At 50.8% G+C, this 13560-nt stretch overlaps 1 protein-coding gene across 1 annotated transcript in view; it reads right to left on the minus strand.

Moving 5' to 3' along the window:
* The window catches only part of CCDC40 (coiled-coil domain 40 molecular ruler complex subunit), a 708731-nt gene that overhangs the window by 627476 nt on the left and 67695 nt on the right, over window positions 1-13560 (minus strand). Inside the window, exon 5 of the mRNA XM_085617438.1 lies at window positions 749-920. Coding sequence (XP_085473564.1) covers window positions 749-920 — 172 coding nt within the window. The remainder of the gene's footprint in view (window positions 1-748; window positions 921-13560) is intronic.

The raw sequence follows: 13560 nt of genomic DNA on the forward strand, positions 1-13560 counted from the left end.
TGTAGATGGCTGAAAGAAGCATCTAATGGGGATATACACCAAGGAGCCTTACGTACATGAAAGCAAGTAACACAGGAGCCTGGCGTTGGCCACGTATCTGGCTCATCTCTTGTCCTTTGTGGGCTGGTAAACTAAAACAGAGCCAGGTCGAGCACTGCCCCCGTCTCTCCATAATGTAGGTTTGTTTAGAAACTATTACTTTCAATGAAAGTCATCAAATATAGCCGTGTCATCTACAGCATTAAATTGAAACATACATGCTGACGAAATAAAATGTTCTTTATTGTAAAGAGTCTTTATCATATTTACATATCAAATGTTTTCATTGATCTGCACATGCTTTCGCTATTCGGGCCAAGCCAGACTTCTGGCTCTATCAATTTAGGGGCATTCCCAATTCTAGGTATGAAGAAATTATGTAATAGGGATAGAGCCCAAAAACTTGCATGAGGCTGAAAAAGCTTCCAAAGAAAACAGACACGAAAGTGCTGCACAGTGCCAAGGAACAATTGAATTGGAACAGGAAACAAGAAATTGCACAGAGATGAACAGACCAGTCAATATGGACAGGAGATATGGGAGGTGTGAAGGATATAAGGGATCATTCAGGAAGCACAAGCATCAAGAAGGTGCAGAGGAACTTCCAAAGGGGACACACACTAAAGACATGAACAAGGAGGAAGAACATATCCCTCTGACAGCTAACTGGGAGTGTGCCCATGCCATGAAATGAGGCCATCTTTTTTACCTGACTGAACATGGTTCTGTGCCCGTGTGGACAAAGCTGAGCGCTGACTGCTGGCTCCCGAAGAGGTGCGCAAAGCACTCCGGCTGCTGGTGATTATTGGCTGGTCTTGAGTTTTGAGAGGCGGTGTGCCACCATCTGCTTTATCAGAGGAGATCTCAGTCGAACTCAGCCGCTTTATTTAGGAAACAAAAATATTTACATTCATTACATGACGATGCTAGTTAACACTATCTGCTAACAGTAAATATTGTGCACCTAGTGCCTTTATTCAAAGTTGCTTTTCATGAGATATTGTTGAATGCTATAATAATTACCCAGATGAAATGAAGCCCCATTTATAGACCACGAAAATGAAATGTAGGTTTAGCCCCACACAGATTAAAATTAGCGAAATGTTAGTCTAAACATACCTCGGGAAAGATTGTGTTAACTTCTTGGACTAGGTAGCTAGCTATCAGGCAGTGTAAAATCTATTAAACAAGTTAAGTTGTTGTGGAGAGTCACTCTTTATCCCACAACCCAGCCACAGCGGTTTATAAACCTTTATAAAAATGACTGCGTGTCAGTGCAGCATACATTATGAACGCAATTCACCGTATGGCCTCCCACTGGCCTACTGTAAGTGCTGCTAATTATCTCCACCTATAAGAAAGTGCAGTGGTTCATGAAATAGTGATCTGTACATGTGTGCTGGTGATGGTTTAAGAGGCTGGTGGTGAAGACTTAGCCTCTGATCTCTCTGAGACTGTCAATATGAGTACCAAGTATGAAAGTAGACCTTTCACTAACTTTCCTTAGTGTTTGGACACTCCAGACCGATTTCTTTTTCAACTGTGGTAGCACATAGAATCATGCTAATCACTTAAAGGAATTATGATACTTTCCACCAATTATTTCGATTTAAAAATAAAACCTGGTTTGAAAATGTCATACTTTAAAAAAAATGAAAATCTTTGAATCACAAGTTACATTTTCCTCACAAATATGTCTTAAGCTTGTATTTTTCCAAAAGTGGACAGGTGCTAGTTTTTAAAATCTCGAAGATCACCATGGTTTTCGTTTCTGGTGAAGTATGTTATTTCTGCATAATTCTTACATAATTGGCTAATGTTGCACAACAGGATGCTAAAGTTAACTAATCCTGGAAACTGGCGAGTCATAGACTGATTTGTGAGGACTTGCAAATATTGTGAAACCTTTCCATATTTTACTAGTTCTTCAATATTGACTGAAATGACCTAATCCTGTATAGCTGTGATGGACAGTTTGATGATTCGATGCTATAAAGTTTATAAATCAGCAGCTATTTGTCCCATATTGTGCTGATACAGCAACATTCTGTTATTACAGTTCTGCAAAATTCTGCTTGCTATTGTGCAGACAGATGGCTAGAGGCATACACCATCTGATAACCTATGTTACTAGAAGCCAATACTTGTCTGGTGAGAAAACATCCATACACGAATTCTGAACATATTTGTATTTTGCCTGCCACATATTAAGAAGCAATTTATTTGCCTAAACTCTGTTTCCAAATTATACATTCTTAAGAAACGTTTAAGTGCTATCTTATTCCATTCACCCCAACTCAACAGGAAAATAAAACTTGTGTGAAACTCACTTGAATAGGGGATTCACCTTATTCCCAAAACTAAAGTACTACTTAAACAATCTCTTGCAATTAATTAAAAAAAAAGAGGTAACAAATTTAGGAGGATACTAGAGATTAAACAAAAAAAAAAGTTAGAGATTAGGATAGGGTTAGAGTTAGGGGATGATTTATTATTAGAGTATAATTCACCCCTCCAGCGTTCTTCATTTCAACATAGATCCACATTTTACACATCAGTGCAGACGGGAACAACCATCAGCTTGCTAATAAGCCGAAGTGCCAGCGCCATTATCCTTATAGGGAGCAGGCAGCCTGTTGGCTTCAAAGTCTGCAGGCGCGGGCTTCCCTCTACTCCTTTCAGGTTAAAAGGAGAGAAAACAAAGTGCATAGAGAACGCCTGTTAACAAGCACACACATCTTTCACCTTGGATTCCTGAGGAGGTACACGGTGAAGTTCAGAATGAATCAAACTTGCTCTCTCAGAGCTAAGTGACGTCACACTGAGGTACAAGTGGGAATAGGCTGGCTCGGGGAGAGCTAAAGATCAATATAGAGGTTTTCCTTTACAGCACTAAGGTAGGGCCCACTCATTACAGGGCCGTCCTGATTCCGGGAGCAAGCACTCCAAAACATCCCTTTTCCCTCGCACTGGAGTCCTCGTTGAAATGACAGTTCTGGAAGCTATTCCGACTGCTGTTCAAACCATGTCTTCCGGAGGCTGAGTCCCAATCATACAGTATTTCTCCTGAGGCTTACAGTAAGCAGAAACTGCAGTGGACATTCCTGGGCCACTTTACAAACATGGAGCACTGGCCCGGTCTGCGCTGAGGCAAACCTTTAAGTGGGTCAGTCCGGGGCAGGCAGTGTCAATGCACCCTATTACAGTGAATGGACTGTTCCCAGCACAGCCGTGAACTCACACCTGCCCTGTAAGCAGAGCATTACTGAAAGATGGACCAGCTGTCTGTAGCCACTAGTCCGTCTTTCTCTCTGCATTTCAAAGAGGGACAGAGATGCCAATGCAGGCCGGTACAGTGAGTGACCATATATGCCTGCAGGGGGATGTCTGGGAAGGGCTCCTTTCCAAGGGGTGCCCTTGGAATCATACAGACTGTGCATCTGGAGGCACACAGATTATGCGTCTCTATCTGTCACACAATCTGTGTGCCTTCAAACAGCTTCTTTGAGACAAAGTGTTTGTTCGTTTGCATGGAGTCCGACCTTCCTGCAAATGGAGGAACGTCAAACACGATCATGCAGGCACAACATGTGGCCCGTTGAGTATCATATTTAGAAGGGGCTGCGGAAACCTCTGCAGGCCCATTCTATGCCACCAAAGTGCCATGGCGTGCATAAGTTGTGCCTGGGGCACTTACAGTAAAATGGCCCGTGGCTGCTGATATCCTGTTTGTCCTCAGCTCTATGTCTGACTGCATACATAAGCAGTGAGCGATTACTGATTGAAGCACTCGGCCTGTTATGCAGGAGTCATAGGCCACACAACCTCAACTGCTGATTTCAAGTAAACAACATTCTAGGGATCAACGGAAACCTGGGTGAAATGCTTGCACTGATCTGGATGTGCGCAATGCGCTCTACCAAGAGCTTCCTGCCCAAGTTTGTGTTAAAGAGAAGAACAAGTTACTTACCTTCGGTAACGCTTTTTTCTGGTGGATACAGTATCTGCCTGTGGATTCCTCACCTTGTGAATATCCCCTGCGCCAGCAACATTCGGAAACTTTTGTAGCAGTCCACGCCGATGGGGTCGAAGACGACGTCACAGAGACACGGCTCCGCTCGCGACTCCGCTGACGTCACCGGCTCCATAAGAAGACCTCGTCGGCGTGATGACGTCAGTTCCGCCCCTTTTTTCCGTGCCTTCGAGGCACATGGACAGACTGACAGCAATATATATATACACAGTACACAATATGCATATCAACACACTCAGTGTGGAAAATAAACAGTAAAGCACAAGAATTAACATAATGCTTTTGACAGTGATAAACACACTTGAAACCCATCAATAGAATTACAGGCATAGAAATACCGGTATAGAAGGATGGACAACGGGGAGGCGGGTGGGTCAGTGAGGAATCCACAGGCAGATACTGTATCCACCAGAAAAAGCGTTACCAAAGGTAAGTAACTTGTTCTTCTGATGGATACATCTGCCAGTGGATTCCTCACCTTGTGAATAGATTCCACAGCAGTCCCCACTCCCGGAGGAGGGTGTCCACCCTTCTATACCAGAAAGTCCTGAAGGACGGATCGCGCAAAGTGTCCGTCCCTCCTCACCTCGGTGTCTAAGCAATAATGCTTTGCGAAGGTGTGGAGGGAGGCCCAAGTTGCCGCCCTACAAATATCCTCCACTGGAACACCTCTAGCTAAGGCAGATGTGGAAGGCTTCGCTCTGGTAGAATGAGCCCTCAAACCCTCCGGAGGCTCCTTACCAGCTAGGGAGTAGCATATCTTGATGCACAAGACAATCCACCTGGAAAGGGTGCGCTAGTGCACCGCTCGACCTTTCCTGCAGCCAGCAAAGCCCACGAAGAGCTGGTCATCAACTCTGATGTCCTTTGTCCTGTCCAGGTAAAAGCTCACCGCCCTCTTAGGGTCCAAGCGGTGAAGTCTCTCCTCCTCCTTGGAAGGGTGAGGGGGAGGATAGAAAGAAGGAACGGTGTTAGACCTGTCAGCCCTTTGGGTGGTCCCTCCTCCTCATTATTTATTTTGTCCCACTTCTGCCTCAAACCCTGTTATAATTTTTCCTTTTTGGGAACCACCAGACTTGTTAGTGTTGATGCAGGGTCAGGGAGCCATTTTCCCTACCTCTGGAACTTCTGTCTGAGGGCTTGAGACACAAAATGGTGGCCACCCATTGTCACCTGTGACATAACCAGAACTCACTGGAGGTTTCTAGAACCTTCTGGAACATTCTAGAATCCTGGGATAGTGGGAGGCAGTTTTAGAATGTTGGGAGGCCATCCTAGAGAGGCAGTTGGCATCTGACTGGAGAGGAGAGAGGACAGATATAGAAGGAGGTCGGAGTAAGGCAGCAGGGCTGGAAACCAGTGCTTGGAGTGGGGTCCAGAAACCCACCCTTGATGCTAGTCCCTACTGACCAAGCCCAGCCTAAAGCCCTGTGTGGGACCAAGACCAGAAGAACCATCTTAAGGATCTGAACATTTGGAACAGGCCTTAAAGAGGAAGAACAGCAAGCTCCTGACCTGTTCAGCGGTGTCCTCCTGAAGTCCTGACGTCGAGAAGCCTGGAGACCTGGGGCCTGAGGTAGAGAAGCGGCGCTGACAGAAAGCAGACGTCGTACCCGGAGCCGTCAGAGGTCGAGTGAGGGCGCCGACGGAGGTCGTGGAGAGGCACCGGAGGTCGAGTAGGGAGTCACCAGAGGTCGAGGAGGGCGCCGACGGAGGTCGTGGAGAGGCGCCGGAGGTCGAGTAGGGAGTCACCCGAGGTCGAGGTGAGGCGTCGACAGGGGAGTGAAATCCGCCCACCGGAGTCGCCGGAAACTGAGGTGAAGCGCGCTGGAGGTCGGGAGTGGAGATCGCACTCCGGAGACACCCGGAAGCGGGGAGACCGTGTCCCTGCGACGCCGGAAGGCGACATCGAGTCGAGACCGCCCAGCGACATCGAGTCGAGACCGCCCAGCGACATCGAGTCGAGACCGCCGAGACCGCCCAGCGACATCGAGTCGAGGCCGCCCAGCGACATCGATGGATACAGGGCAGCGAGGTGAGGGACTACGAGGGGTTGTTTGATTTGATGTTGAAGGAACACCTGCTCGAAAAATGTTTCCCCGAACTGCGTCAACACCTGGTGGATAGCAAGCTGACCAATCCCCGGAAGCTTGCTGAGGAGGCGGACATTTGGGCTAGTACCCGGGTGTCCACAAGGGGGACTGGAGGGGACTCTCAAAAGACCGGACAGGGCACCCCCCAGAAGAAAGAGGGAGGGGAAAAGAAAACGGAGTTCTCTAAAGGCCCCCAAAATAGTTTCCAAGGGAAGGGAACGGGATTCACCCCTAGGGCTAACCCACCCAGAAACCCTAATCCTGGCCAGAGTCAGCAGCCAAGGGTTGTCCATTGCTTCGAGTGCGGTGGTGTCGGACACTATAAGGGAGATGTGAAGTGCCCGAAAAGACCACCCCCTCCCATCGGAGGAAAGGCCCCCGGAGTAGCTAGTGTAGTGCTCGGGGAGGAGATGCCTTTAGATAAGGGAAGGGAGTGGGCGTGTGTCACTTTAGTGTCCCTGGGAGAACGGGAGATGGTTCCTAAGATCCAGGTGCCCGCAAATACCACAAAGTATGGGCAGTGGGTCACCATCAACGGCCAAAGAGGGGAGGCTCTGAGAGACACAGGAGCCAGTATGACTATGGTACGTAGCCAACTGGTGTCTCCAGAGCAGGTGATTCCCAATGTACTCCACCCTGCCGCGATGGCTGACGGCAGAATGGGCCACTATCCGGTGGCCGAGGTTCCATTTGAATGTGAAGGGGTTGCAGGTTTGCTTCGAGTTGCCGTAAGCCCTGCCGTGCCAGTCGATTGTCTGCTGGGGAATGACATGGAGCATAATGCTTGGAAGGAGGTGGAATACCGGACTCATGCTGAGATGCTGGGTACACCTGACTGGGCCTGTGTCAGCACAGGGTCTGCGACTACCCGGAGGGGGAGTTCGTTTAGGCTGGAGCCTGGAACAAAGGCACAGCCGGCTGCCGACCAAGGGAAGAACCGAGGACAGGAGGAGCCTGCCTTGGCATCCGCGCCCCGTGTGACGGATAGGCCACCGGAGGTGGTGGACCAGGAGTCCGTGGAGGGGGATGTTACCGAACAGGAGAACCTACCCATCCCGGCCGAGTGGCACGTGGAGGGAGTGCCGACCAGGGAGGAATTCTGCAAGGGCCAGAGGGAGTGTCCTACCCTTGAGGGACTGAGGCGACAGGCCGAAGCCCAGGCAGCAGGGAACGTTGAGGGGAACTACAACATTTACTGGGAGGATGGCCTCCTCTACAGTGAACCCAAGGCACCCATGCACGGATCGTCTTGGGCCTTGGTTGTCCCTCAACGTTGTCGAGCCTTTCTCCTGGAATTGGCTCATGAGATCCCCTTGGCAGGACACCTGGGGCAAGACAAGACCTTTGCCCGGCTTGTCCCACACTTTTATTGGCCTCAAATGAAAGTGTCGTCCGACACCTATTGCCGGACGTGTGTGTCTTGTCAAACCAGTGGGAAAACAGGGGTGAAGCTGAAAGCTCCCCTGGAACCACATCCTGTCGTTAGCACCCCCTTTGAATGGGTGGGCATCGACATTGTGGGTCCATTAGATCCGCCTACTACAGCTGGTCACAGGTTTATCCTGGTTCTGGTGGATCATGCCACACGGTACCCAGAGGGTATACCTCTGAGGACCATTACTGCACCTGTTGTGGCTAGGGCCCTGATGGGAATCTTTACCCGAGTGGGTTTTCCCAAGGAAGATGTGTCTGACAGGGGGACCAACTTCATGTCAGCATACATGCGGGCCATGTGGAAGGAGTGTGGAGTGACCTACCGGTTCACCACCCCTTACCATCCCCAGACCAATGGTCTGGTGGAGAGGTTCAATAAAACCTTGAAAGGCATGATCAGAAGTCTGCCTGAAAGCCTGCGGAGGAAATGGGACGTCCTCCTACCCTGTCTATTGTTTTGTTACAGGGAAGTGCCACAGAAGGGAGTGGGCTTCAGCCCCTTCGAGCTTTTGTATGGGCACCCTGTGCGTGGACCTCTCGGCCTGGTGAGAGACGGATGGGAAAGAACTCCCAGAAAGCTTCCCCAGGACGTGGTGAGCTACATGCTGGCCTTCCGGAGCCAAATGGCTAAGTTGTGGAAGCAAGCTTCTGACAACTTGGAAGCCAGCCAAGCAGTGATGAAGGCGTGGTATGACCACAATGCTCATCCGGTGGAATTGGAGCCTGGCCAGAAGGTGTGGGTGATCGAACCAGGAGAGCTTAGCGCCCTCCAGGATCGCTGGTCAGGACCCTTTGAGGTGTTGGAGAAGAAGGGTAAGGCTACCTACTTGGTGGATCTGAAGACCCCTCGCCAGCCCCTACGGGTGCTGCATGCCAACCGCCTCAAACCCCACCATGAGAGGCCCGAAGTCATATTGCTGATGGTGACTGACGGAGCAGAGGACGTGGAAAGCGAAGTCACTAAGATGCTGGAGCTAGGAGGGATTGAACCTTCCAGCAGCCCCTGGTCCAGTCCGGTGGTATTAGTACCAAAAGCTGTACCACCGGGTGCCCAACCGGAACTGAGGTTCTGTGTGGACTACCGGGGACTGAACTCAGTAACCAAGACTGATGCTCATCCGATTCCAAGGGCGGATGAACTGATTGACCGGCGGGGAGCTGCCCAATATCTGAGTACCTTTGACCTTACTTCCGGGTACTGGCAGATCTCTCTGACTGATGGAGCTAAGGAAAGGTCAGCCTTCTCCACGCCCAAGGGCCACTACCAGTTCTGCGTGATGCCCTTTGGGCTCAAGAACGCACCTGCCACGTTTCAGCGTCTGGTGAACCAGATCCTCGCTGGAATGGAGAGTTTCTCTGCTGCTTATCTGGACAACATTGCCGTCTTCAGTAACAGCTGGGAGGATCACTTGCGTCACCTGCAAACTGTTCTCCAGGCCCTGAAGCAAGCTGGTTTAACGATTAAGGCCAGTAAATGCCAGATCGGGCAGGGGTCGGTAGTGTACCTGGGACACTTGGTGGGTAGGGGAGCGGTGCAACCCCTCCAGGCGAAAATCGAGGCCATTATGGCCTGGGAATCCCCCAAGACTCAGACTGAGGTCCGAGCTTTTCTGGGCCTCACCGGATATTACCGCCGCTTCGTGAAGGGGTATGGTACCATTGTGGCCCTCCTCACGGAGCTTACGTCTAAGAAGCAACCTCGACGGGTAGTCTGGACGGAGGCTTGTCAGCAGGCCTTTGTGAAACTGAAGCAAGCCATGTGCGAGGCCCCGGTCTTAAGGGCCCCAGACTTTTCCAAGGAATTCATTGTCCAGACGGATGCATCGGAACATGGCATTGGGGCAGTGTTATCGCAACTCAATGGAGAGGGTCTGGATCAACCCGTGGTCTTCCTATCCCGGAGACTACTTCCCAGGGAACAGAAGTGGAGTGCAATAGAGCGTGAAGCCTTTGCAGTGGTATGGGCTCTGAAGAAGTTGCGGCCATACCTGTTTGGCTCGCACTTCCTAGTTCAGACCGATCACAGACCCCTTCGGTGGCTGATGCAGATGAAGGGGGAGAATCCCAAGTTGCTAAGGTGGTCTATCTCCCTACAGGGAATGGACTTTCAGGTGGAACATCGGCCTGGAGTGGACCACGCCAATGCGGACGGTCTCTCAAGGTATTTCCGCCTTAGTGATGAGAACTCCCAAGGGGTTGGGTAGCTCTCCCCACTTTCAGCTGGGGGGGACGCATGTTAGACCTGTTAGCCCTTTGGGTGGTCCCTCCTCATCATTATTTATTTTGTCCCACTTCTGCCTCAAACCCTGTTATAATTTTTCCTTTTTGGGAACCACCAGACTTGTTAGTGTTGATGCAGGGTCAGGGAGCCATTTTCCCTACCTCTGGAACTTCTGTCTGAGGGCCTGAGACACAAAATGATGGCCACCCATTGTCACCTGTGACATAACCAGAACTCACTGGAGGTTTCTAGAACCTTCTGGAACATTCTAGAATCCTGGGATAGTGGGAGGCAGTTTTAGAATGTTGGGAGGCCATCTTAGAGAGGCAGTTGGCATCTGACTGGAGAGGAGAGAGGACAGATATAGAAGGAGGTCGGAGTAAGGCAGCAGGGGTGGAAACCAGTGCTTGGAGTGGGGTCCAGAAACCCACCCTTGATGCTAGTCCCTACTGACCAAGCCCAGCCTAAAGCCCTGTGTGGGACCAAGACCAGAAGAACCATCTTAAGGATCTGAACATTTGGAACAGGCCTTAAAGAGGAAGAACAGCAAGCTCCTGACCTGTTCAGCGGTGTCCTCCTGAAGTCCTGACGTCGAGAAGCCTGGAGACCTGGGGCCTGAGGTAGAGAAGCGGCGCTGACAGAAAGCAGACGTCGTACCCGGAGCCGTCAGAGGTCGAGTGAGGGCGCCGACGGAGGTCGTGGAGAGGCACCGGAGGTCGAGTAGGGAGTCACCAGAGGTCGAGGAGGGCGCCGACGGAGGTCGTGGAGAGGCGCAGGAGGTCGTGGAGAGGCGCCGGAGGTCGAGTAGGGAGTCACCCGAGGTCGAGGTGAGGCGTCGACAGGGGAGTGAAATCCGCCCACCGGAGTCGCCGGAAACTGAGGTGAAGCGCGCCGGAGGTCGGGAGTGGAGATCGCACTCCGGAGACACCCGGAAGCGGGGAGACCGTGTCCCTGCGACGCCGGAAGGCGACATCGAGTCGAGACCACCCAGCGACATCGAGTCGAGACCGCCCAGCGACATCGAGTCGAGACCGCCCAGCGACATCGAGTCGAGGCCGCCCAGCGACATCGATCCGGAGCCGCCTCACGGCGTCGACACAACGCCGAGCGGAGCCGATCGTCGAGGAAGGGACAGTAAGTGGTAGAGGGGGCGTCTGAGGCCCCGTGGAGCCCTAAAGACCATCCTAGGGGTTAGAGGGGTGTTAGGACCAGCCTGGGAGTGCCAGGGGTGAACTGAGACTGGAACAGTGACCTCCGTAAAGGGCTGTGTAGTTTGGAGGGCCAGATCTTTAGGTTACCCTTGTTCTGCCTCAGCTTAAGCCCCAGCCTTGACCAATCTAGGTGGGGCACCCCCATGCCATCCAAATGACCACAAGCTGTGTATGGGCAAAGTAAGACCAAGTGACCTCATGAAAGTGATCTGATCTGTAATTGTCATTGATTGCTTTACCTTAATTATTGAAGGTGCTTTATTTATTGTCTTCCACTAATTTATTCTTGCACTGTATTTATTGTCTGACAGTATTTATTTGCCGTCTGTATTTATTGCACATCTATTTATTCTTTGCTTAATGATGTCCTGAACCTATTTGTTGAAAATTGTTTATTTGACCTGCTCTTTTGAAGGAAAATCCTATTGTATTGTATTTATGATGTGAAGCCTGCAACTAAGAGAAAATAAGATAAAGACATATATATTTTCATCTTGTCTTCCATAATTTTTACGGTGTAGTGTTGTTTTTGGAACGGATGAACGCATGGTTATTGTGAGGGTGTGACGTATGCTTAACACGGTGCCTGACCCCCAACCACTCGAGCCAGGCTACCACTGTGCTGGGAACCTGGTGACCGCTAACCCGGTTGCCCGGTTTCCAACAAAGGGTAATGGACTGCCCCAGATGGAAGGGAGTTACCACCTTAGGCAAAAACGCAGCCCTGGTCCTAAGTACCATTCGTTCAGCATGCACAGTCAAGAATGGGGGTTTTGAACTTAGAGCTTGAAGCTCACTTACCCTCCTTGCCGAGGTGATTGCAACGAGGAATACCGTCTTAAAGGACAAAAGCCTCAAGGGACACTTGTGTAAGGGCTCGAAGGGAGAACCCATAAGATAAGTTAATACAAGGTTTAAGTCCCATTGAGGCATAACAAAAGGAGACGGAGGAAACTTGTTTGTAAGGCCCTTTATAAAACGAAGAACAATAGGTGAGTTGAATAATGACGGCTGATCTGGCAAACAAAGGAAAGCCGACAAAGCCGATAAATATCCTTTCACAGTAGCCACAGCAAAGCCTTGCTGAGCCAGAGAAAGAGCAAACTGTAGAATGTTAGACAGACGAGCCTTCAAGGGATCAATGGACCTCTCTCCGCACCAAAGCACAAATTTAGACCACCTATATGAGTATATAGATTTGGTGGAGTGTCGCCTGGCCGATAAAATAACATCCACCACATCTGGTGGGAGAGAGAAAGAATTCAGGTTGCCCCGTTCAATCTCCAGGCATGAAGGTGTAAGCTCTGGAGGTGGGGGTGTAGAACCTGCCCCTCCGACAGCGAGAGGAGGTCTGCCCTCAGCGGGAGACGGAGCGGAGGGCACGAGGAGAGGTGGAGAAGATCCGTGTACCACACCCTTCTTGGCCAATCCGGGGCGACCAATATAACTTGGGCCTGGTCTTGGCGAATCTTCCTCAGAACCCGAGGAATCAAGGGTATGGGAGGAAACGCGTAAAGGAGTCGTGAACCCCAACTCAACTGAAACGCGCCCCCCAACGCTCCCTGCATCGGATACTGGAGACTGCAGAAAGACGGGCAGTGAGCATTCTCTTGAGTGGCGAATAGGTCCACCCGAGGAGTCCCCCACGTCCGAAAGACGTGACGAACTACCTCTGGATGAAGCCTCCACTCGTGGTCGGCGGAGAACTGCCGACTGAGACTGTCTGCACGAACGTTCAGAACCCCGGCCAGATGATTTGCCATTAGACAAATCTGATGGACCTGAGCACAGGACCATAGACGCAGAGACAAAGAGACCCCACTCCTTCCTGTTTGTTTATATACCACATCGCGGTCGTGTTGTCCGTCAGGACTTGAACAGACTGACCGCGAAGGGAAGGAAGGAAGGCCTTGAGTGCCAAACGTATCGCCCGCAATTCCAAAAGGTTGATGTGAAGCAACCTTTCTTCTGGAGACCAAAGACCCTTGATCTCCAGATCCCCCAGATGAGCACCCCACCCTAAGGTGGATGCATCCGTTACCACTGTTGTCACCGATGGAGGTAGATGGAAGGGCTTTCCTTGGGACAGATTGCCCTCCACGCTCCACCAAGATAGATCCGTTGCAGCTTCTCTGGAGATCCTTACAGACTCCCTGAGATCCCCTTTGTGCTGATACCACTGCTTGCGGAGGCACCACTGGAGCGCCCTCATGTGCCAGCGTGCATGGTTGACCAACAGGATGCAGGAAGCGAACAGACCGAGCAGGCGAAGGACCTTCAGAACTGGAACGACCGCTCCGCTGTAAAATAAAGGAATCATTTCCTGTATGTCGAGAATCCTTTGAGGAGGAGGGAATGCTCGACACACAGTAGTGTCCAGTACCGCACCTATGAACAGGTTGCGCTGAGAGGGCACCAGGCGAGATTTGGGTACGTTTATCAAACAGCCGAGTTGTATCCTGCCGATGACGCAGCACCTTCTCTGGCGAATCCGCTTTTATCAGCCAGTCGTCCAAATAAGGGAAAACT

Source organism: Triturus cristatus, chromosome 7 (genome assembly GCF_964204655.1).
Source record: "Triturus cristatus chromosome 7, aTriCri1.1, whole genome shotgun sequence".
Classification (NCBI taxonomy): Eukaryota; Metazoa; Chordata; class Amphibia; order Caudata; family Salamandridae; genus Triturus; species Triturus cristatus.